Here is a 25745-nt window from a genome sequence, read left to right as displayed (position 1 = left end):
CATCAAAATCTGTTATTTCAAATAATTAGCAATATTGCATGCTAGTGAGGAAAAGTAATGTTAGATGCTTAAATAGAGGTTGACTGAGTGACATCATTGTAATGCATGTATCTGATATCGTTATCGAGGGATGTTGTTCATTAACCAATCAAATAAGCTGTTTCATTTAGTGATACAAGTAATATTGCCTAGACACAGTGATATAGTGAAGGATTTAAACATGTTCTACATCTTTGATTCCCACATTTTTGATTCCTGGAAAAAGGTTTTACATATATGAAGTATAATATTATAACATTAGAAGGGTTTTAAAGGGTTCAGTGCAATGCAGCTGAAGCAGAAAGCCAGAGATTGTATAACTACATATCAGCAACTTAAATGCACAGAATCCCTCATGATTTTAGTATAATGAATCATGGCTAGAAAAGTCAAATCATCTGCTCATATTTTCAAGTGATGGCTGAAGGAGGACAAGTCACTTTTCAAGAAGCTTATCCAACAGCATTTGAAACAGATTCAGTATCATGTATGGTGTACAGTATCATGTATGGTGTACAGTATCATGTATGGTGTACAGTATTATGTATTGTGTACAGTATCATGTATGATGTATAGTATCATGTATGGTGTACAGTATCATGTATGGTGTACAGTATCATGTATGGTGTACAGTATCATGTATGATGTACAGTATTATGTATTGTGTACAGTATCATGTATGATGTATAGTATCATGTATGGTGTACAGTATCATGTATGGTGTACAGTATTATGTATGGTGTACAGTATTATGTATGGTGTACAGTATCATGTACAGTGTACAGTATCTTGTACGGTTTACAGTATCTTGTACAGTGTACAGTATCATGTATGGTGTACATTATCATGTACGGTGTACAGTATCATGTATGGTATACAATATCATATACGGTGTAGGATGAATACAATGTTGGACTAGTGGAAGTTTCATTCACTTCTCTTGAGGGACAAGTAGACAAACAGGCATTTTTAGAGCTGTAGGAATAAACCATGACAGATGAATTCAAATCACACATCATTAGAAAGGATGATGATTTCCCTGGACTGGGTTTATCATGTGATGTCTACCATGTGTAACTGAGCTGGCATCATGATGTCTACCATGTGTAACTGAGCTGGCATCATGATGTCTACCATGTGTAACTGATGTAACAACATGCTCAGTGATGTCACAATAGGCAAGATCAGTCACTGAAGAGCAAAATTACATTTTCAAGCAAGTTTAAAAAAGATCATTATCATTTAAGAGAATTTACACAATGATTCTATTTATTTCCTATTTTCCTCACATTCCAAACTTGTTCACCAGCTGACCAATAAATGTGTTTGTGTCTGTCTGTCTGTGTGTGTGAAACCTAAATAAGGTCAACTCTGACAGGCATCCGAATCATAGCTATCAAAAACCTAACTAGATTATGCACAAACTTATTTAATTACAAGACTTTACTTCTTAGCTTATATGGTATAAACAAATGAATAAGTACAAAATCTGTCTTTCATCAAGCTGATGGACTGGTAAACCATGGTGTTCTCATAGTTTCAATTTCTGTATTAGAAGTTGTCATGTATTATGAGAGATTTCTGATTTCTGGTTTTAAAGCCCACAGTTTTGAAAAATGATGTGTTAATATCAGCAAGGTGACTTTTGTCACACAACATTACCTTCTGTTTTTGCAATTTCCAATAATTTATGTTGATATTCAGTCCTTAATCTGCAGGCGACTATTGCCATATTAATCTACATCATTTATGGCTGTCATTGCTTAGATCAGTGACTTGAGAGTCGTTTTAGATATTGGACCATTAATCAATATATATTTGTATAAATCAGTAATTTTACAATATATAAATATATATGGGAGATGTAGCCCTGTAAGCCAGGTGAAACACTTTTAATCTTGCAGCTTTTAACTGGAGAAGGACTGATACTGTCAAATTTTTCAGATGGAAAATGTTGATAATGAATCATAAGCTATATCAGTTAGATCTAATTCTCACTTTGCAAAGTATTGCATACCATTATGTTGCCATGAATATATCAGCAATAAATAATTAAAATCTAAAATATGAAGGTAGAAAGGTAAGCTTTTAGATCACTTGTACACTTTGATCAAAATAAATGTGACAGTCAAGAGAAACCGTTTGAAACTGAAGTACTATGAGCTGGACTGGGTCTATCTTCTGGACTGGGTAGTCTATCTTTAGACTGGGTAGTCTATCTTTTGGACTGGGTCTATCTTTTGGACTGGCTGTATCTTTTGGACTGGGTCTATCTTTTGGACTGGGTAGTCTATCTTTTGGACTGGGTCTATCTTCTGGACTGGGTCTATCTTTTGGACTGGGTCTATCTTTTGGTCTGGGTCTATCTTTTGGACTGGGTCTATCTTTTGGACTGGGTAGTCTATCTTTTGGACTGGGTCTATCTTCTGGACTGGGTCTATCTTTTGGACTGGGTCTATCTTCTGGACTTGGTCTATCTGTTGGACTGGGTCTATCTTCTGGACTGGGTCTATCTTTTGAACTGCGTGGTCTATCTTTTGGACTGGGTTTATCTTTTGGACTGGGTCTATATTTTGGACTGGCTCTGTCTTTTGGACTGGCTCTATCTTGTGGACTGGGTAGTCTATCTTTTGGACTGGGTCTATCTTTTGGACTGGGTCTATCGTTGGGACTGGGCCTATCTTTTGGACTGGCTTTGTCTTTTGGACTGGGTCTATCTTCTGGACTGGGTCTATCTTTTGGACTGGGTCTATCTTTTTTATATCCTTTACAAACAACTTAGTGCTATCTCACAACTGCCTCTCTGCAACTTCACCCAGAGTTGAGAATATTTAGTTACATAACTATAGTTGACCCTTTATGTTAGATGAACCCTTCCTTAGTCAGAAGGTGGCCTTATAAAAACAGTGGCATCTCAAAGTTGGGGCTGAAGGAAAAAGTATAATATTTTCATGTTAGGGTTAGGTGGCATCTGATGAGGGTTTGGCCTCTAATGAGACAGGCTTCTCAGGAGAGGAACTACTGTATAAGTAAAAAGCCATACTTAAGGGCATAATTGGTGAATACACAACATAATTGCTGAAACTTTGATTTTTCATTGCTCATGCACATGGACTGTGATCTGTTAACTAATTTTCATCCTGGCAAGTTGAACTCAAAGTCATAAAATGAAAGCACAGGAAGTAGCAGTGCAAAAAGGGAATGTGTTTGGTTGTTTTGTTCCTAATCCATCTCTTCATTATATCTTATCAGGAAACTAGAACAGCATTTACAGTCATACAACAGCAGGTGATGTTTGGCACCTAAAAATTCAAATATGTGATTTAGATTACACCCTGTCTAGTGTTGAAACTCCAAGTCTGTTAACTAAATGAGTTTCTGGAGTGTGGTGACAGCAACAAAGATGAGTGATGAAGTTCTATATGTGTTTGTACATTTGTCAAAGAAGAACAGTTTCAAAATTTTCTGTGAATTTAATTAAGTTGTGTAAAATATCTTTTAGCCATCTTTTATATATTTATACACTGGTCACGATAATAATTATAATTTATTTGCTGTACAGATGGGTAATTTTTGCTCTGCGGAAGGAAATGTTGAAGAAATGTGTAAATTCTACAGTCATGTGTGAAAAGTATCTTGTGTATTTTTTATATTTTCCTTTGCACACCCCTCCCTCTCTCTCCTGCCCATCTCTGTTCTTTTCTCAGCATAAGCTTAGCACAGCAATAATGGATTCTGTATCAGTCCAGTTAATCATCAGATTTATTAATAATGGTATTTATTGTTTAGCTTTGGATCTTTCCTTTTGCACCATGAAATAATGCAGGACACATAGGTGATGTTAAATTATGGAATAATTTCCAGATTTTACAAACCTAATCTGTGCTTCATTGTATCCCTATAAAAGAAACTGTATCAGATAACAATAATATGGGTCACCACGGCAATTAATTTATCAAAATGAGATATGATCCATTGTGAGAGAGATTATCAAAGCAAAAAGGATTCCAGAATTTGGACTTTTTATCCTTTGTGTCATCAAAGAAAATTTAAAGTGATGTAATCCACCATATTTTATAGACTTCAACTGTCTTCCACTGCCTATCTGTTTACATTTACCAGTGATTAAATAAAAGATACAGTTTGTTATTCAGTCTATCTCACTTGAATACCAGACTTTGGTTGACATTTATGGCTTGGTCGACAGTTCACTTTCGTGTTACTCAGCTGTCAGCTGGGAATGTTGGGTTGAGCTTAAACGTTTTTCTTCTGCTTCTTTTACTTCATTCATATTGACAAAACAATTGTCGTACAATCCTTTACAATTGTCGTACAATCCTTTACAGTTGTCGTACAATCCTTTACAATTAAATTATTTCAAGTATTATGACTCTTTGCTCTTAAAATAAGTAATAGACAAGAACCAAAAAGTTTAGCAAAATTCAACAGATAATTTATTTCCCTAGAAAACAAAGTGAAAATAAACAAAGAACTTACATTATTGCAAACACAAACCCAAATAATCCTAGAATTACACACACAAGTCCATATGAAAAAGTTCTGAATAATCTTTAGTGGTATTCCAAATAATTTCCAACACTGAAGGTGTTGATGTGCATGTAGTGACCTTGATTTTGGACAAGGTCAGCTTCAAAATACAATTTTACATAACGCATAACAATGGAAATTAAAGATCCATAGCACAACACTATTTTACATAACCCATAACAATGGAAATTAAAGATCCATAGCACAACACTATTTTACATAACCCATAACAGTGGAAATTAAAGATCCATAGCACAACACTATTTTACATAACCCATAACAATGGAAATTAAAGATCCATAGCACAACACTATTTTACATAACCCATAACAATGGAAATTAAAGATCCATAGCACAACACTATTTTATTACAAACTTCAAATAGCACTGACAGATGTAAACATTTTGAGGAGTAAAAAATGATTTTTTTTTTTATTGAAAAATTCTGATTGAACTTGAAAGTAATAAGCATGAACTGTATATACTTATTTATTAGACAAGTCTAACTGCAAACTGCGCAGACCCAGATCTGCCATTGTTGTTTGCAGTTTGACTCAAATTATAAACAGATATATACATTAATATTCAGCTATTAGAAGATGATAGAAAATAAACAAATATGAAATGCTGATGAAGAGGAATATCATTGTTTATTTAGAATGTAAGTCTAATACGAATAGCCTTGTTTTCTTTTGAATGTTGTTGTTGTCAGTGTAGATTCCTCCCTTGTCTAGGGTACTGCCAGCATGTGAACAGGTTGTTTGTTGTATGATCACCAGTTTGAGGAATTTGCATGCATCTTAGAAATTTAACTTCTTTGCCATTGCCTTCGATATCCATTCTATGGGCAAAACCATGACTGTACACACAAAACTATGATTGTACATACAAAATCATGACTGTACACAAAAACATTGGCTCAACATAAGCAATATTCTGACTGCTTTCTTTTTCAGACAATTGGACCACAATCAGATTTCATGCATTGCTGATACAGCTATCAGTGGACTCGGTGAAATGTTGTACCTGTAAGTATATTAACATGGGTAGAATTATATATATACTTGCCCCAAGATCAAAGCATATTTTAGTGATGGTAAATGTGTAACTGATACGAAAGTAATAAAAAATGATAGGAAATACTATTCTTGCAACCTGCTATTGGAGGCAGTGGGCTTTTAAGGTGTAGGGGGTTTGTGATAACCCAGTTACCACAGTATTTGGCAAGGATACATTTTTTTAGAATACATAAACTGTAAACTTTATTTTGTTCTTGAATGTCAGTGGCATCAATTGATGTTTTAGGTGGAATTGAACAAGTTAATCGAGGGCTATGTGATCATTTAGGTTGAAAATCAGACAAGAAAAGGCCCTATGTTCAGCATCTTTTAGGTGGAATCAAAGAAGCAGGGGCACCCCCACAGTATTAATTTTGGGGTTGGGGGTGGGGCTAGCATGTAGTGGTCAGCTCTTAAGTTTTACAGATGTAGCCCAAAACATGTTTTGAGGTCCTCCCCTCTTTGCCTCCCATTTGTGGGTGGCCATGCAAACAAAATAACCCCCAATGCAAGTCATCTTTTAGGTGAGATATAACAAAATGATCCGCAATATGCCATCTAGTAGGAGGAATCAAACAAGATACCCCCTATGTATGTCATCTTTTAGGTGGAATTGAACAAGAAAAGGCAGAAAAGATAATCATTTTATCTTCTAGGTGAAATCAAACAAGGTAACCAAGGCGAAATCACAAGCTTTAAATGGAAAACCACCTATGTGTCAGAGATCAAATTCTGAACTGCATGGTTCAAAGTGAGCTGGTTAACCATGTAGTATTCAACCTTTATGTGTTTGAATCTTTAAAAACTCGACCTGCCCTGACCATTTGCTACTTCAAAAATGGTACCTGTCGGAGACCAAGTTGAGGCCTAAATTTTGCTACAGTAAATACAAACAAGGCTTTGGTTGTTTAATTAGCTATAATACCTCTTGTTAGCATTCTTTAAAAGCTAGTTGTATAATTAGTGTATTGCTCCTCTACCTTAGAGACAAGGAGTCGGGAATTAATTAATACAATCTATGTTGGGGTTTGCACCCAGACAAGGAAATCCAAGTTGTGGGCTTACATTATTTGTCTGCCATGAAACTCTGCAGACTTATAACATAATCATTTGGGTTTTCCTTGTCTTGGTGCAAGCTCCAATGTAGATTATTATTTCAGATTATGTCATCTAATTCAGTCTTAAAACTTTATTTGAAAATCTAAATGGTGATATGAATAGAATCACACTATGTCTGCCTTTTAAAGAAAAAAACAATTTAACAGTTATGATTTACATGTCGATACTGTACCAGCAGCATCATGAGTCACATGGAATTCTTTTTAAAATATGATGGATAAATATTAAAGGTAATAAATGTAATAGCATGATGGGTCAACCTGACAACATAAAAAAACATTTGATAGTATTGTGATAGTATCACATTTAATCAGTGGATTATTAATTTTGTTAATATAAGGATAACTTCTAATGTCTTGAAAATACTGTTCCTCCAGGTGGTTCACACTTGTTTTTTTTAATTTTGTTTGTGCTCACAATTATAATATAATGTTAAATTCACAACAGTTTTAAGAAAAATAATTCAGCAGTTTAATTGATTGACTTGAATATTAATTGACTGGCTTAATATTAATAAATTGAAATAAAGTCTAACTGATTTGCTTGAATATTAATTAATTGACTTGATTGTTAATTAATTGACTTGAATATTAATTGATTGACCTCAGTATTAATTGACTGGCTTAATATTAATAAATTGAAATAAAGTCTAACTGATTTACTTGAATATTAATTGATTGACTTGAATATTAATTGACTGGCTTAATATTAATAAATTGAAGTAAGTCTAACTGATTGACTTGAATATTAATTGATTGACTTGAATATTAATTGACTGGCTTAATATTAATAAATTGAAATAAAGTCTAACTGATTGACTTGAATATTAATTGATTGACTTGATTGTTAATTAATTGACTTGAATATTAATTGATTGACTTGAATATTAATTAACTGGATTAATATTAATAAATTGACTTGAATATTAATTAATTTACTTAAATGTAAAACCTCTAGCTTAAAAATTTTTGACACAATAACATATGGTCATCTAGTAACTTTTAACTTTTTGGATCATAAAGTTACCTATATTACTTTTAATAGACTATAAGGATGCTTCAGAAATGTGCCTCAGTAAACAATATCCCTCTATCAAGCTACTGCATTCAGATGGTCCCTTTTTGGAAGTTTAAGATGACAGATTTCAAATATGTGGCAAAAATTCTTACAAATTTAGTAAAAATTCCTATCTAGGACAACTTGTTGAGAAGTTATTTCTTAGATGCCATTTGACTGAGAGAAATGAGAAACTACATGTATAATTATGGAGTGATATTGACTTTATTTGCTTATGAGTCCAGCTGCACACTGCACAGACCCAGATCTGCCATCATATTATGCTCTGGCAGATCTGGGTCTGTTCAGTTTGTTAGGAATAATCTGTAGAAGAAACACCATGAACCATGGTCTGCTGGTGCATTATGATATGGCAGGTCAGGATCTGTTTTGTTTGCAGTTGGACTTGTCTTAAAAGTGAGTATATGTTGTTCCCGTTATCAGTAGGAGAGAAAGAAATGTGACCACCATCATCTCAGTGTTTCATCTTACACTGTTAGCCATTTCAGGACCAGGCTCCACAAGTTCAAAATGATACTCTCTTGATACCACCATTCACCCCATTTAACCTTTCTTTCACATAAATTAGTCATCCCACAGTACTTACACACTTAGGAGCACCCAAGGGGTGGGAAATCAAATAATTCACAGTTAATGGACTAGAGCTCTTTAAGACCTACAAATTAAGGTAATTGAGGCTGTAGACTGTAAGCTGCTAATTGAAGTAGCTGAGTACTGATTGCTTTTGAACAGGACAATGACACAGATATCTGACCTAGCTTTGGTGGCTAGCTTTCAGATGTAGGTTATCATAGACCCACATTGGCTGTGGTGTAATTTGTAATGACAGTTCATGGTGTATGGTAATTTATGTTTGGCTATATCTATTGAGCAAAGATAGAACTACTTGTTTCTCCACTGGATGGGAAATTGACATGCTGCCCTTTCGTGATTGACAGCTCAGTGTTGTTGATATCATTGATGCTGACAGATATCTGACAAGGCTAGATTAATATATCAGAGAGCTTTCAGATACAATTATCATTGTGAAATCCTGATAAATAATTTTATGTTACCATTTAAAACTGTACTTCTACATAAAACTTTATCTCTAATTAGTATCACGTCAAAGAAATTTTGTTCAGATTTGGGGAAACTTTAAGGATAACTATAGTTTCTATTTTATCCAGAGTGATGGAGTCGGTATCTTCACCATGGGAATTCATCGTCATTTAATGCTATATGAGGTACCAAAACTGTGGTGCAGGATTCTAACACTTTTGATGGAAACCTGTTTTTAGCAGTCCCTTGCCCTTCTTGCAACTAAATTCGACAGCCATTGATAGCACATTTTACAATAAGCATATAGAAACATGAAATAAGTAGTGTTACATCTCGGACAGTGAAAACAATCAAGTAAAACACATTGGAATGGCAGGCATTTCAACATTTCTCAGGAGAATTTAAGTTAAAGTGCACAATTGCCTCAAGGGTGTGAAGTCTTTCATATAAATTCAGATGCTAAGTGGAACAGTATGATGGTAAAACAGAATGATGCTCTGTGGGGAGCTGCCATCCATATCATCTTGTATTGATAAACCATAGCTAAAATATGACTCCTTTGATAGGAAGGTTGGGAATATTAACATCCAATGATAAGACAGATGTGAATCATGTGTGACTGAGTCACTTGGCTCAATGTTTAGCAACTTTCCAAGTTCACACAGTCCATATTAGTTGGAATATTTTCTGCTAAAATGGAATTATTATGCAGCCAACCTTTCAGTAAAACTATTGCTTGATTTCCAATAAAGGTGACTTGCTTCTGTTAATACTTAATTTTACAGTTGAAACCAGTCTGAAAAGGACACTCGGAGAACAACCAAGTTTTGAAAAATGTCCCCATAACAGGGTTCCTTGATTTGTAGGCATCTAAATATCTTGTTTCACTGTACATTAAACTAATTATGTGTTTGAAAGAATGAATGTACATGTACTGCCTGCTTGAAACTATATGATTTCCTTCTTTAATTTTATCTTAGAATGAAACTGCACTTACCTACTATATGTACTCACTTATAAGATGAGTCTAACGGCAAACAACAGTTAACCTGATCTGCCATAGCAAGTTGCACCTGCAGATCAGGGTTGATGCTAGTTGTTCCATTGATTACATGTAACAAACTGTATGGACACAGATCTGCTGGTGCATTATACGATGGCAGATCAAGGTCTGTGCAGTTGGACCTGTCTTATAAGTGATTATAACGGTATCCTTAGCAAATATTGTTGACGAGCAACACATTTTAGATCTTGTTCAAAACATTCAAATATTTTTGGTATTTTCCAGCACCTTGAACAACAACAATCTGACAACACTTCCCAACAACCTGTTTGCAGACATGCAGCGCCTCAAAGTCCTGTAAGTATATATAGATTGGAACAACAGCCAACTTAGAGAGGGGTTCCTGCTACTGCTGGAATGTAAACTGAGTTTAATGTAAACATGTGGTGCTTGTCCAGAGATATGTTATCATAAGGGTTTGCATGGTAGAATTTCAATATCACTGTCATTATCATAACAACATTTCAGAAATGATACCAAAGGAACCTACTTTTTATTCTATGTTTCAAGATTTTAGCCAAAAACTATTTTGACCTTCATGCTCTCTGGAATAAGTTACATTTATCTTTATGGCAGTTGTTAAAATGACACCATTCCTAGGTTCTTTAATGGCAAATTCATTGTTTGTGAAGACTTTTTTCTCCATTGAATACCAGTGATGAAAATTAAACTGCACACAATTTCTTGTTTGTTGTAAGTATAGGCAAGTTTTATATTTTGTTTCATTGAAATTTATCATGTAAGTCATTGGAATGGAAAAGCATTTTTCAACTCAGTAAATAAAAGATAAACAATTCATGTAATGAAAGTTTATGGAACTGTATTAAAATGTAATTTATTTTAATGGCAAATAAACTATGACCACAGGAAATATTTTTAAATTTAGTTAAGGTATAAACTCACAAGTTGAGTCCAGCTGCATACTGCACAAGCTCAGATTTGTCATCACATAATTCTTTGGCAGATCTGGGTCTATACAGTTTTGTTGGGAGTAATGAATACAACAAATAACATAAACCTTGATCTGCCAGTGCATTATGTGATGACAGATCAGGTCTGAGTTCTTTGCAATTCGACGTGACTGGTAAAAGAGACTGAAGAGCAGGGTGTGTTGTTTGCAGTTTACCATGACTCATTAGTGAGACTACATATCAGGGTGTATGTTGCTTGCAGTTTGACTTGACTCATAAGTGAGGCCACACATCAGGGTGTGTATTGTTTGCAGTTTGCCATGACTCATTAATGAGGCTACAGATCAGGGTGTATGTTGCTTGCAATTTGACTTGACTCGTAAATGAGGCCACAGACCAGGGGGTGTGTTGTTTGCAGTTTGCCATGACTCATTAGTGAGACCACAGATCAGGGTGTGTGTTGTTTGCAGTGTGACATGACTGGTTAGTGAGAATACAGATCAGGGTGTATGTTACTTGCAGTTTGACTTGGCTTGTAAGTGAGGCCACAGATCAGGGCATGTGTTGTTTGCAGTTTGCCATGACTCATTAGTGAGACCACAGATCAGGGTGTGTGTTGTTTGCAGTTTGACATGACTGATTAGTGAGAATACAGATCAGGGTGTATGTTACTTGCAGTTTGACTTGACTCGTAAGTGAGGCCACATATCAGGGCGTGTGGTGTTTGCAGTTTACCATGACTCATAAGTGAGGCCACAGATCAGGATGTGTGTTGTTTGCAGTTTGCCATGACTCATTAGTGAGACCACAGATTAAGGTGTGTGTTGTTTGCAGTTTGCCATGACTCATTAGTGAGACCATACATCAGGGTGTATGTTGTTTGCAGTTCACCATGACTCATTAGTGAGACCACAGATCAAGGTGTGTGTTGTTTGCAGTTTGCCATGACTTATTAGTGAGACCACAGATCGGGCATGTGTTTTTTGCAGTTCACCATGACTCATTAGTGAGACCACGGATCAGGGTGTGTGTTGTTTGCAGTTTGACTTAACTCATAAGTGAGGCCACATATCAGGGTGTATTTTGCTTGCATTTTGACTTGACTCTTAAGTGAGGCCACAGATCAGGGTGTATGATGCTTGCATTTTGACTTGACTATTAAGTGAGGCCACAGATCAGGGTGTATGTTGCTTGCATTTTGACTAAACTTACAAGTAAGCAAGTGTTTTAAGATATATCCCATGGCTTGTCTTTAAAGCAATTTAAATAGTAATAATTTTTTGTAATAACAGAATGATCTTATGTGCATGTAATTTATTTTGCTGAGCATGCCAAGATGACATGTGACAAAGATGTGCAATAACTATTCTTTTTAATTTTCTGGCAAGAATATTTGAAAAGAATCTCTCCTGACATCCATATTGGTTTATCCACTGTAATACCTCCTTAATACTTCTTTTATTCAGTTGTGCTGGTTGTGACCATTTCCTGTCTATAAAGTATTAGTCATTCTGCATTTGTCATTGTTAACTAAACTGTCATTATTAAATACCTCGCAGTCTGCTACACATTTATTTGTTAGCTATTGCTCTCCGATTACTTGTGATTATGAAAGCATGAATACATAAAACTGAATTGTTTTATCACACATGTCAACTATAGCATAATCTGTACTTTAATTTGCACCAGATATTTTAGGTGGTTATTGATGATCATCACCTACATTTTGTTTAGACAAGTATCAGTCTCCAATATTCATATTTTGATAGCTAAAAGGATACATACAGGCATGTTGGTATAGAAGATAATAGAAGAAGGCATAGGTAAATCCACTTGTGATCCAGTCTACATTGAAAACAGTGAACCAGTCTAAACCATGTATTTGGCTATCCCAGTATGCATCAGGTGTCTACTGTCATAAGACTTGACAAAGACCAAATGAGTATAATTTTGATTGGAAAGAAAACAATGAACTTCTCCTGGGCTGATCAAGTTTGAAACTAACAAGCTTGCAATGAGTGTCTATTTTTGATTTTGTTGATGCTAATTATTTCAGAAGATAATAATGATAATTACTGATATTACATGTGAATACCTCTCTATAATGTGAGTCATTATGACTTGTACATATTAAATTACACTTTGCTACTGGCCAGTGCACTGATTTTCCTCTTGCAGACGGATAGGAGTGTTTTTAGATCATTGATAAAGGAAACTGTAGAAGATATCTAGTTCTTCAATGATAACATTTATTCAGACAAGGTGATCCTTACTCAAATATAGACATCTTATCATAATACGAATTTCCTTATTACCATCTGGTACGATGATGCATGCACGTCTTTGAATTTTAATTGATGATGGGGCATCATAGTAATGAAATTGTCAGTATGTCACATTATTAAACAGCTAAATACTAAAGCTTGTGGTGTAAGTCAGTTGTAAAGTAAATGTTTGACTCCGAGCTGAAGTTCAAGATGAAAAACTGCAAGACTAGTGTTACCATGCTTTAAAACTAATACCAAGATCAACATTTCCATACATTAGGAATAACACTCTAATATGAAGATCAAAATTTCCATGCCTTAAGACTGTTACCAAGATCAACATTTCCATGCCTTAAGACTGTTACCAAGATCAAAATTTCCATGCCTTAAGTCTGTTACCAAGATCAACATTTCCATGCCTTAAGACTGTTACCAAAACGAATATTTCCATGCCTTAAGACTAATACCAAGATCAACATTTCCATGCCTTAAGACTGATACCAAGATCAAAATTTCCATGCCTTAAGACTGATACCAAGATCAAAATTTCCATGCCTTAAGACTGATACCAAAGCGAATATTTCCATGCCTTAAGACTAATACCAAGATCAACATTATCATGCATTAGACTAATACCAAGACCAACATTATCATGCATTAAAACTAATGACAAGACCAGCATTATAATGCATTAAGACTAATAACAAGACCAACATTATCATGCATTAAGACTAATAGCAAGACCAACATTATAACACATTAAGACTAATAACAAGACCAACATTATCATGTATTAAGACAAATACCAAGACCAACATTATCATGCATTAAGACAAATAACAAGACCAACATTATCATGCATTAAGACTAATAACGAGACCAACATTATAACTCATTAAGACTAATAACAAGACCAACATTATCATGCATTAAGACTAATAACAAGACCAACATTATCATGCATTAAGACAGATACCAAGACCAACATTATCATGCATTAAGACTAATAACAAGACCAACATTACCATGCATTAGACTAATACCAAGACCAACATTATCATGCATTAGATTAATACCAAGACCAACATTATCATGCATTAAAACTAATGACAAGACCAACATTATAACACATTAAGAATAATAACAAGACCAACATTATCATGCATTAAGACAGATACCAAGACCAACATTATCATGCATTAAGACAAATAACAAGACCAACATTATCATGCATTAAGACTAATAGCAAGACCAACATTATAACCCATTAAGACTAATAATAAGACCAACATTATCATGCATTAAGAGTAATAACAAGACCAACATTATAACTCATTAAGACTAATAACAAGACCAACATTATAACTCATTAAGACTAATAACAAGACCAACATTATCATGCATTAAGACTAATAACAAGACCAACATTATCATGCATTAAGACAGATACCAAGACCAACATTATCATGCATTAAGACTAATAACAAGACCAACATTACCATGCATTAGACTAATACCAAGACCAACATTATCATGCATTAGACTAATACCAAGACCAACATTATCATCCATTAAAACTAATGACAAGACCAGCATTATCATGCATTAAGACTAAGAGCAAGACCAACATTATAACACATTAAGACAAATAACAAGACCAACATTATCATGCATTAAGACAGATACCAAGACCAACATTATCATGCATTAAGACAAATAACAAGACCAACATTATCATGCATTATGACTAATAGCAAGACCAACATTATAACCCATTAAGACTAATAATAAGACCAACATTATCATGCATTAAGACTAATACCAAGACCAACATTACCGTGCATTAAAACTAATACAATGACCAACATTACCATGCATTAAAACTAATAACAAGACCAACATTATCATGCATTAAGACTAATAGCAAGACCAACATTACCACGCATTAAGACTAATACCAAAACCAACATTACCATGCATTAGACTAATGCCAAGACCAACATTATCATGCATTAGACTAATACCAAGACCAACATTATCATGCATTAAGACTAATAACAAGACCAGCATTATAATGCACTAAAACTAATAACAAGTCCAACATTATCATGCATTAAGACTAATAACAAGACCAACATTATCATGCATGAAGACAAATAGCAAGACCAACATTATAACGCATTAAGACTAATAACAAGACCAACATTATCATGCCTTAAGATTAAAAACAAGACCAACATTATCATGCATTAAGACTAATAACAAGACCAAGATTATCATGCATTAAGACAGATACCAAAACCAACATTATCATGCATTAAGACTAATAACAAGACCAACATTATAACTCATTAAGACTAATAACAAGACCAACATTATCATGCATTAAGACTAATAACAAGACCAACATTATCATGCATTAAGACAGATACCAAGACCACCATTATCATGCATTAGACTAATACCAAGACCAACATTATCATTCATTAAAACTTATGACAAGACCAGCATTAAAATGCATTAAGACTAATAACAAGACCAACATTATCATGCATTAAGACTAAGAGCAAGACCAACATTATAACACATTAAGACTAATAACAAGACCAACATTATCATGCATTAAGACAGATACCAAGACCAACATTATCATGCATTAAGACTAATAACAAGACCAACATTATCATGCATTAAGACAGATACCAAGACCAACATTATCATGCATTAAGACTAATAACAAGACCAACATTACCATGCATTAGACTAATACCAAGACCAACATTATCATGCATTAGACTAATACCAAGACCAACATTATCATCCATTAAAACTAACGACAAGACCAGCATTATAATGCATTAAAACTAATAACAAGACCAACATTATCATGCATTAAGACTAAGAGCAAGACCAACATTATAACACATTAAGACTAATAACAAGACCAACATTATCATGCATTAAGACAGATACCAAGACCAACATTATCATGCATTAAGACAAAGAACAAGACCAACATTATCATGCATTATGACTAATAGCAAGACCAACATTATAACCCATTAAGACTAATAATAAGACCAACATTATCATGCATTAAGACTAATACCAAGACCAACATTACCGTGCATTAAAACTAATACAATGACCAACATTACCATGCATTAAAACTAATAACAAGACCAACATTATCATGCATTAAGACTAATAGCAAGACCAACATTACCAATCATTAAGACTAATACCAAGACCAACACTACCATGCATTAGACTAATGCCAAGACCAACATTATCATGCATTAGACTAATACCAAGACCAACATTATCATGCATTAAGACTAATAACAAGACCAGCATTATAATGCACTAAAACTAATAACAAGTCCAACATTATCATGCATTAAGACTAATAACAAGACCAACATTATCATGCATTAAGACTAATAGCAAGACCAACATTATAACGCATTAAGACTAATAACAAGACCAACATTATCATGCCTTAAGATTAATACCAAGACCAACATTATCATGTCTTAAGACTAAAAACAAGACCAACGTTATCATGCATTAAGACTAATAACAAGACCAAGATTATCATGCATTAAGACAGATACCAAAACCAACATTATCATTCATTAAGACTAATAACAAGACCAACATTATCATGCATTAAGATTAATACCAAGACCAACATTATCATGTCTTAAGACTAAAAACAAGACCAAGATTTCATGCATTAAGACTAATACCAAGACCAACATTATCATGCATTAAGACTAATAACAAGACCAAGATTATCATGCATTAAGACTAATAACAAGACCAAGATTATCATGCATTAAGACTAATAACAAGACCAACATTATCATGCATTAAGACTAATAACAAGACCAACATTATCATGCATTAAGACTAATAACAAGACCAACATTATCATGCATTAAGACTAATAACAAGACCAACATTATCGTGCATTAAGACTAATACCAAGACCAACATTATCATGCATTAAGACTAATAACAAGACCAACATTATCATGCATTAAGACTAATAACAAGACCAAGATTATCATGCATTAAGACTAATAACAAGACCAAGATTATCATGCATTAAGACTAATAACAAGACCAAGATTATCATGCATTAAGACTAATAACAAGACCAAGATTATCATGCATTAAGACTAATACCAAGACCAACATTATCGTGCATTAAGACTAATACCAAGACCAACATTATCATGCATTAAGACTAATACCAAGACCAACATTATCATGCATTAAGACTAATAGCAAGACCAACATTATCATGCATTAAGACTAATAGCAAGACGAACATTATCATACATTAAGACTAATAGCAAGACCAGCATTATCATGCATTAAGACTAATAGCAAGACGAACATTATCATGCATTAAGACTAATAGCAAGACCAACATTATCATGCATTAAGACTAATAGCAAGACCAGCATTATCATGCATTAAGACTAATACCAATACCAACATTATCATGCATTAAGACTAATAGCAAGACCAACATTATCATGCATTAAGACTAATACCAATACCAACATTATCATGCATTAGACTAATATGGAGATCATCGTTTCCATGCCTTAAGACTAATGCCAAGACTAACATTACCATCTTTTTGAAGCTGTTGACTTATGATAAGTAAAATTATTATGGCATACAACTGCAGTAAAAAGATTTTGCTACAAAACTCTTTAAAGCTCTTTAATGATATTTTATTTAGCATTACATCAAAGTAATATTTTTGAGTTTTGGAGTTTCTTCCATGAAATCATTGATTGCTTCTGTCATTCACAAGAGCATAATAATTGTGTCAAATTTATATATCAGTGTCAGAGAGCTAGTGTTCTTTTAGTCAGTCTCAAGCTGTGTGTACTAAAACTTTAATCATGAAGCCTTGTGTACTAACACTTTAATTATCAAGCCTTGTGTACTAACACTTTAATTATCAAGCCTTGTGTACTAACACTTTAATTATCAAGCCTTGTGTACTAACACTTTAATTATCAAGCCGTGTGTACTAACACTTTAATTATCAAGCCTTGTGTACTAACACTTTAATTATCAAGCCGTGTGTACTAACACTTTAATTATCAAGCCATGTGTACTAACACTTTAATTATCAAGCCGTGTGTACTAACACTTTAATTATCAAGCCGTGTGTACTAACACTTTAATTATCAAGCCATGTTTACTAACACTTTAATTATGAAGTCGTGTGTACTAACACTTTAATTACATTTTAAAACATTTTCAGACCTTATTGATCATCAGTATTATGCATATAATGTGGTGATGAATATAACAAAATACTTCCATACTTTTGTGCTTGGTTGTGAAGAAAAACATGGTTGTTAGTAATTCATCTTGTATTAAATTCTTCATCCATTGCAGAGCTTCCACTTCCTGTTGGTTATTTCCAAAATAACAGTGTCACAGTATTACAATGTTTACGTCCTACAACTATAGCCTTTAAATATTTAATCATGGAAGCCACATTCAGTGGCACTTTTAGTCTAATTCTGTTAGTAAATATAATTTTAGAGCTGTTTTATATCTGTTTTTCCCCGAACCTTATGTCAGCTATAGTTTTCCCCAACCCGTTCACATATTAGACACTATTTTAGGTAGTCATCTTACAAAAGAATCGAGTGAGAAAGGACTGGGTGCTGTTGCATTTGAATTCAATCTAATTAACTCAAACTTGGCATTGAATTATTTCTCACTGAAATATTAATAACCTAGATTTAAGATGAAAGTGTTGAAAAATAGAGATTTCTCATAAAATGAAATTAGATCTAATTTGCTATACTATACATGTTACTGCAAAAACTTTATATATCATTGTGACATTTGACCTGCATTCCACAAAAGCAGCTGTTCACATAACATGGGTAAGGAAAGAAATTAAGAAAAAAGAAACATTACTCTTCTTGCTTTGTTTTAATAACTTGCAAGGATTAACACATCATATATACAAGCTTGTAAGTCATGTTGAGCTGCAAACATAATAGACCCTCATCTGCCATTGTGTAATGTGCTGGCAGATCAGGTTCTTTGTTGTTTGCTCTACTGATTACTCCTAACAAACTGTATAGACCCAGATCTGCTGGAGGATTCTGTTCCAGCAGATCTGGGTCTTTGTAGTTTGCAGTTGGACTTGACATATAAGCTAATACATATGGAACAAAGGAAAATGTTAAATGACTCAAAAAGATTGTGACATAACATCAGTGCATATTGTCAATTGTGTAGTGTCCTTTTTTGTCAGAAATGTGGTAAATTGGAATTTATGTTTTGTATATAAATAGTATTCAACTTGTTTGTATTTCTGCTTAACTGAGTATATAAAATGATTTTGTACAGTTTCTCATTTGTTACCATTTGCTGCCTAATCTCGTCATCCTGTCAAACACACTTGAAGGATGATTATCATGTACTTGAATTCCTTTGTCAGGTTTATTATTGTTTACCAGCATATTTCTTTGTCTAAATTCCATCTTGAAATGGCATAATCTGTCTTTGAAAAAAAGAATATCTGAAAAGTTCCCAGAGTTGCTGAGAAATTTCAATATCACCTTTCCAAAACAAGAATTCAAAGATATTTGGCAAACATAATAAACTCTAATGATTTTAGTTGGTAGAGCATTTGACTCATAATCCATGGGTAGCCAGTTGGATACATGCCCAGGTCAGCCTGGGTTGGCTGCTTAAGTGTGTCTTTGGGAAAGGCATGCCCTTCAACTCCAACCAAGCTATCATTCTTAAAAATATTCTACAATAGCATGTGTTAAAATTACATAGTATGCACACTCCCTCCCCCCTGCCAAGAAAGCATCTATTGTCTTACCATACACAAAACTGACTGACTTGCAAGAATTCTGACCTAATACGTGGAATAGTGTCCTTTTGGTTTGATTCCTATTGTCTCAAGGTGGTAATATATCATTTAAGATTGTACAATCACAAAACTACATATGTGTTTTTGTTCCTAGTTAACAGAAAGAAAATGTTTGATATGGCATAGGTATAGTTGAGGCTTTATAGCCAAGAATGCTTCATACCCCACATCATATGAGTTCTTTTATTTGACTCAAAAAGATGAACACATTTTTTAAAATTATTACATACCCCACCTTTAAAGCTTTCCAAGTATTGTTACTTAATCTGTGTAATTGAATTTCTAAAAGTTTGATTTGTTGCATCTAATAATATGGACATTTCAACATAGTGACTAGGACTAAATATTCCCTGTGTGAGGGTACTGTATGGAAAAAGAAATAGATTGAACTGGATATCAGACCTACCATGTAATATTAAATGGGTTTGTACAAAAATATAGATTGATCCAGATATCAGACTTACCATGTAATATTAAATGGGTTTGTAAAAAAAATATAGATTGATCCAGATATTGGACCTACCATGTAATATTAAATGGGTTTGTACAAAAAATATAGATTGATCCAGATATCAGACTTACCATGTAATATTAAATGGGTTTGTACAAAAATATAGATTGATCCAGATATTGGACTTACCATGTAATATTAAATGGGTTTGTAAAAAAAATATAGATTGATCCAGATATCAGACTTACCATGTAATATTAAATGGGTTTGTAAAAAAAATAAAGATTGATCCAGATATCAGACTTACCATGTAATATTAAATGGGTTTGTAAAAAAAATATAGATTGATCCAGATATTGGACCTACCATGTAATATTAAATGGGTTTGTACAAAAAATATAGATTGATCCAGATATCAGACTTACCATGTAATATTAAATGGGTTTGTACAAAAATATAGATTGATCCAGATATTGGACTTACCATGTAATATTAAATGGGTTTGTAAAAAAAATATAGATTGATCCAGATATCAGACTTACCATGTAATATTAAATGGGTTTGTAAAAAAAATAAAGATTGATCCAGATATCAGACTTACCATGTAATATTAAATGGGTTTGTAAAAAAAATATAGATTGATCCAGATATTGGACTTACCATGTAATATTAAATGGGTTTGTAAAAAATATATAGATTGATCCAGATATCAGACTTACCATGTAATATTAAATGGGTTCATACAAAAATATAGATTGATCCAGATATTGGACTTACCATGTAATATTAAATGGGTTTGTAAAAAATATATAGATTGATCCGGATATTGGACCTACCATGTAATATTAAATGGGTTTGTACAAAAAATATAGATTGATCCAGATATCAGACTTATCATGTAATATTAAATGGGTTTGTAAAAAAAATACAGATTGATCCGGATATCGGACTTGCCATGTAATATTAAATGGGTTTGTAAAAAAAATACAGATTGATCCGGATATCAGACTTACCATGTAATATTAAATGGGTTTGTAAAAAAAATAGTACCTAGCTTGTCTCCTTTCTCATTTCTCATTAATTTAATTTATTAATGGTTTTTTTACAACTTAAATTTTTTAGCTATCCTTACCTTTATCTAGTCATGCCATCAGACTATTCTTGAAACTTTATTACCCAGTACAGAAGTTCCAACAACAGCTTAGTGTTGCATATAAAACTTGGGATTGCATGATTCACACATTTCTGCAACTTGTTTCCATGAAAATATGTATGAATGGCAGGAGAAATTAAATGCTAGAATAGTTATGCACATTTCAATTATGTCTGCAAATCAGGAAAAATAAATGTTAAAGATTTGCCGGATTCAGCAATTATAAATTTTGTTCAGAGATGAGTGAGAGTAATATTGGAGCAGGCTTTGTACATCGATGCTGTAGGTTTTTGGCCTGAGGGTTATACAGCTGTGATCTCTATGTCATCCATTCAAGAAGCTACCCTCCATATTGTGCAAATGTTTATTCATGAAGAAGCATTAATGCAGATTACTGACTCTGTTGTTAGGGTCAAGGCAGCAACATAGATTACTGACTCTGTTGTTAGGGTCAAGACAGCAACATAGATTACTGAATCTGTTGTTAGGGTCAAGACAGCAAGATAGATTCGAAATGGTTTTAGATGCAGAAACATAATGAATTAGTAAGTTTATATTGTGACCACCCTTAATTGTTTACTACTTCCATTTTTGTAAGAGGGAAAAGAAGCACTCCCTCTTTTACAAAATCCTGGATCCAGTGCTCTCATATACAGTAGCATGTTTCTTTTTTTTATTAAAAATTGATATAGTGCAAAGCATGTCTTAAATAAATTGCTAGAGACACCCACAATCCTGTAGAAAAAAAATCTCTATTGAGAGATTTTAGTATTACAATGCAAAAGATACTTGTTAAAGACATTTGGCCCAAGTATATTGTCTTAAATGTATTTTTTAAACTACAAAAAAATTTGAACTTGAAGTATTCTTCCCCTTTGTATACAGTTAATTATGCCTTAGCTGATATATCTAAATAAAGGATACCTGCTCTTAAAGGAAAATAATTAAGAATTCAATTTATTTTTCAATTTCTTCGCACATTAAACCTCTTTGTAAAGGACACTTGTCCATAAAGAACAAACCAGGTGACTAGAATATTATCTAAAGGCAGAATTCATTGTACTTTGCAAATAATGCTATTTTCTGAGAAAATTAATACATTTTGAAAGTTATGTTTAATTTAAAAGTTATCTACTTTTTAAAGAAATAATTGGGTGAAAGTTTAGCTAGACAATTGTAGATTTTGCAAAAATATCTTGCTTTCCATATTTGCATCTGCGAATTCTCTGCATTATAGATTAGATGCTTTTCAATTACTATTGCACTCTAGGGGCCTGCAAGTTCTGTACTTTAAGTGACATGCTAAGGGTTTCTATCAAGTTTACAAGATTTGAGCTCTTCAAGTTTCATATTACTCTCTCTCCATGTCTAGTGTTCAAGATACAGGGGAAAATCCAGCTTCTAAACTTGCTATCACTGTTTTAATCCACATTGAATCCTAATGTACTGGAACCAATTTTCAGATAATCATGATTATAGACCAAAATGTAATCATTACAGAACCACATCCTGTTTATTCTATCAAGGTAATCCAAGACAAACTGAATTAATTCCCTTCCTATTTTGGTGACATCACCAGGCACATATCACTGGCGATACTTTGGGAATTTACATTTGTATGTTTTCTACTTCAAATTTGTATCAAATATAAGTTCGTTTTCTTACATACTGTGTTTATAATCTCACAATTTTGTCAGACGAGTGTATGCATGATGGCTAATACTGACCTTATGTCTGAAAATTCCAAAGATCATGAAAAATGTAGCATCTAAATTAAACAAATCAATCATAAATGCTACAGAATACTTCATTTCCAAGTGTCTTTTGAGGGCATGCATGATAATATAGATTCAATGCAAATTAAGGTCTTTGTGTTCTAAGGTGATATAAGTTCTGTACTTAGCTGAATTTAATTCGGTGCACTGGTAATAAGACTGGTGCACAGTTAATTCAGAGTACTTCACAGTATACTGCACTCCCTCGTTATAACACTGTGACAGTCATAAAGTAGAATGCCTTATAGTGAGACTGCCTTATAATGAAGTACATGATACAGTAGTCATGTATTATAAAGGTATCCCACTTTATAACACTGTCCATAATTGCCATAAAGTATACTGCCTTATACAGATGTAGTGAGACTGTCTTATAATGAAGTACATGATAAACATAATCTTACTACTACCTAATTAATGAAATCTGTTCCAAAAAATCAGACCCACCTTACACAAAGAAGTGTATTATAATGCCTTGATAATATAGTTAGTGAGTGATGTATACCATATGTACTTGCTTATAAGTCAAACCCAACAGCACTTATTAGTGTTCAGCAAAGACACTTGGTACTTATTAGTGTTCAGCAAAGACACTTGGATGCATATTAGTGTTCAGCAAAGACGGTACTTATTAGTGTTCAGCAAAGACGGTACTTATTAGTGTTCAGCAAAGACGGTACTTATTAGTGTTCAGCAAAGACGGTACTTATTAGTGTTCAGCAAAGACACTTGGATGCATATTAGTGTTCAGCAAAGACGGTACTTATTAGTGCTCAGCAAAGACGGTACTTATTAGTGTTCAGCAAAGACGGTACTTATTAGTGTTCAGCAAAGACACTTGGTACTTATTAGTGTTCAGCAAAGACACTTGGTACTTATTAGTGTTCAGCAAAGACACTTGGTACTTATTAGTGTTCAGCAAAGACACTTGGATGTATATTAGTGTTCAGCAAAGACACTTGGATGCTTATTAGTGTTCAGCAAAGACACTTGGATGCTTATTAGTGTTCAGCAAAGACACTTGGATGCATATTAGTGTTCAGCAAAGACACTTGGATGCATATTAGTGTTCAGCAAAGACACTTGGATGCATATTAGTGTTCAGCAAAGACACTTGGATGCATATTAGTGTTCAGCAAAGACACTTGGATGCATATTAGTGTTCAGCAAAGACACTTGGATGTATATTAGTGTTCAGCAAAGACACTTGGATGCTTATTAGTGTTCAGCAAAGACACTTGGATGCATATTAGTGTTCAGCAAAGACACTTGGATGCATATTAGTGTTCAGCAAAGACACTTGGATGCATATTAGTGTTCAGCAAAGACACTTGGATGCATATTAGTGTTCAGCAAAGACACTTGGATGCATATTAGTGTTCAGCAAAGACACTTGGATGTATATTAGTGTTCAGCAAAGACACTTGGATGCTTATTAGTGTTCAGCAAAGACACTTGGATGCATATTAGTGTTCAGCAAAGACACTTGGATGCATATTAGTGTTCAGCAAAGACACTTGGATGTATATTAGTGTTCAGCAAAGACACTCAGATGCTCATAATATCTAAAGGTTATCAGTCAAGTTATGGCAAGCTGCACATGAGAATTGCTTCTTTGTTTTTTTTAAAGTTCCTGACAAGAAGTTAAATATTAATTAAAAAATCTATTGATGTATACTTGACAAACTTCAACTTGATATACATGTAAGCCAGTGATATTTTTATTTCTGAGTTTAGGTTGTAAAAGGTTTTTACTAAGAATTTATTGGCAAAATAATAATAATGATGATGATGATGATGATGATAATGATGATGATGATGATGATGATGATGATGATACTATATGTAAATTTAAATGGTTAAATTGTGTCCATACTGTGAACCATTATGAATCTTCATGAACTATTACAATTAATAACCAATTAAGATCATCTTGTCAAGATGGATTTTCTTTTTCTGCACACCATAAGTATTCATTGTGTATTTATTCTGGCAGTAGTTTCTTCTTAGATTTGTAAATGATATTTGCTATAAAATGTTTGATAAAGACTTTTAAATATTTAAGTGAGACTACATCAGCATAGTTGAAAACTCTTAATAGTAAATTTATTCCTTACCATTACATATCCTGGTTGGTATAATTATATCTTATGTTAGCAGCAACCATTCTTCATGGAATTTACTTTGGCTAGGGTGACTTTATAGCAGAGTGCAGATTTCTCACAGATAAACAGAAACTTGCACCAGTTAATGTATCACTATCAGTCATAACTGTAAAATGTGCCAATACAGCAGTTAATGCT

The 25745-nt window shown here is 33.5% G+C and overlaps 1 protein-coding gene and 1 long non-coding RNA gene across 5 annotated transcripts in view; one reads left to right on the top strand and one right to left on the bottom strand.

The window, feature by feature from the left end:
* Window positions 1-25745, top strand: part of LOC149794941 (slit homolog 2 protein-like) — a 239835-nt gene that overhangs the window by 128259 nt on the left and 85831 nt on the right. For all 3 annotated transcript variants that reach the window (XM_089964604.1, XM_089964605.1, XM_089964603.1), the window contains 2 exons: window positions 5544-5615; window positions 10171-10242. In XM_089964604.1, the coding sequence (XP_089820730.1) occupies window positions 5544-5615; window positions 10171-10242 (144 nt within the window). The remainder of the gene's footprint in view (window positions 1-5543; window positions 5616-10170; window positions 10243-25745) is intronic.
* Window positions 5219-25674, bottom strand: LOC149794942 (uncharacterized). Of its 2 annotated transcripts, none has more exons than XR_016422217.1 (2): window positions 25560-25674; window positions 5219-5613 (listed from the first exon to the last, which is right to left on the bottom strand). It is a non-coding gene; the product is annotated as an uncharacterized LOC149794942 (long non-coding RNA). The 2 variants fall into 2 exon arrangements; XR_016422216.1 differs by lacking the exon at window positions 25560-25674 and adding an exon at window positions 12642-12714.

This window comes from Sinohyriopsis cumingii, chromosome 7, assembly GCF_028554795.1.
Source record: "Sinohyriopsis cumingii isolate HCF-2022 chromosome 7, ASM2855479v2, whole genome shotgun sequence".
Taxonomy (NCBI): domain Eukaryota; kingdom Metazoa; phylum Mollusca; class Bivalvia; order Unionida; family Unionidae; genus Sinohyriopsis; species Sinohyriopsis cumingii.
Note: the sequence above shows the minus strand (reverse complement) of the source record. Positions and strands in the feature narration are given on the sequence as shown.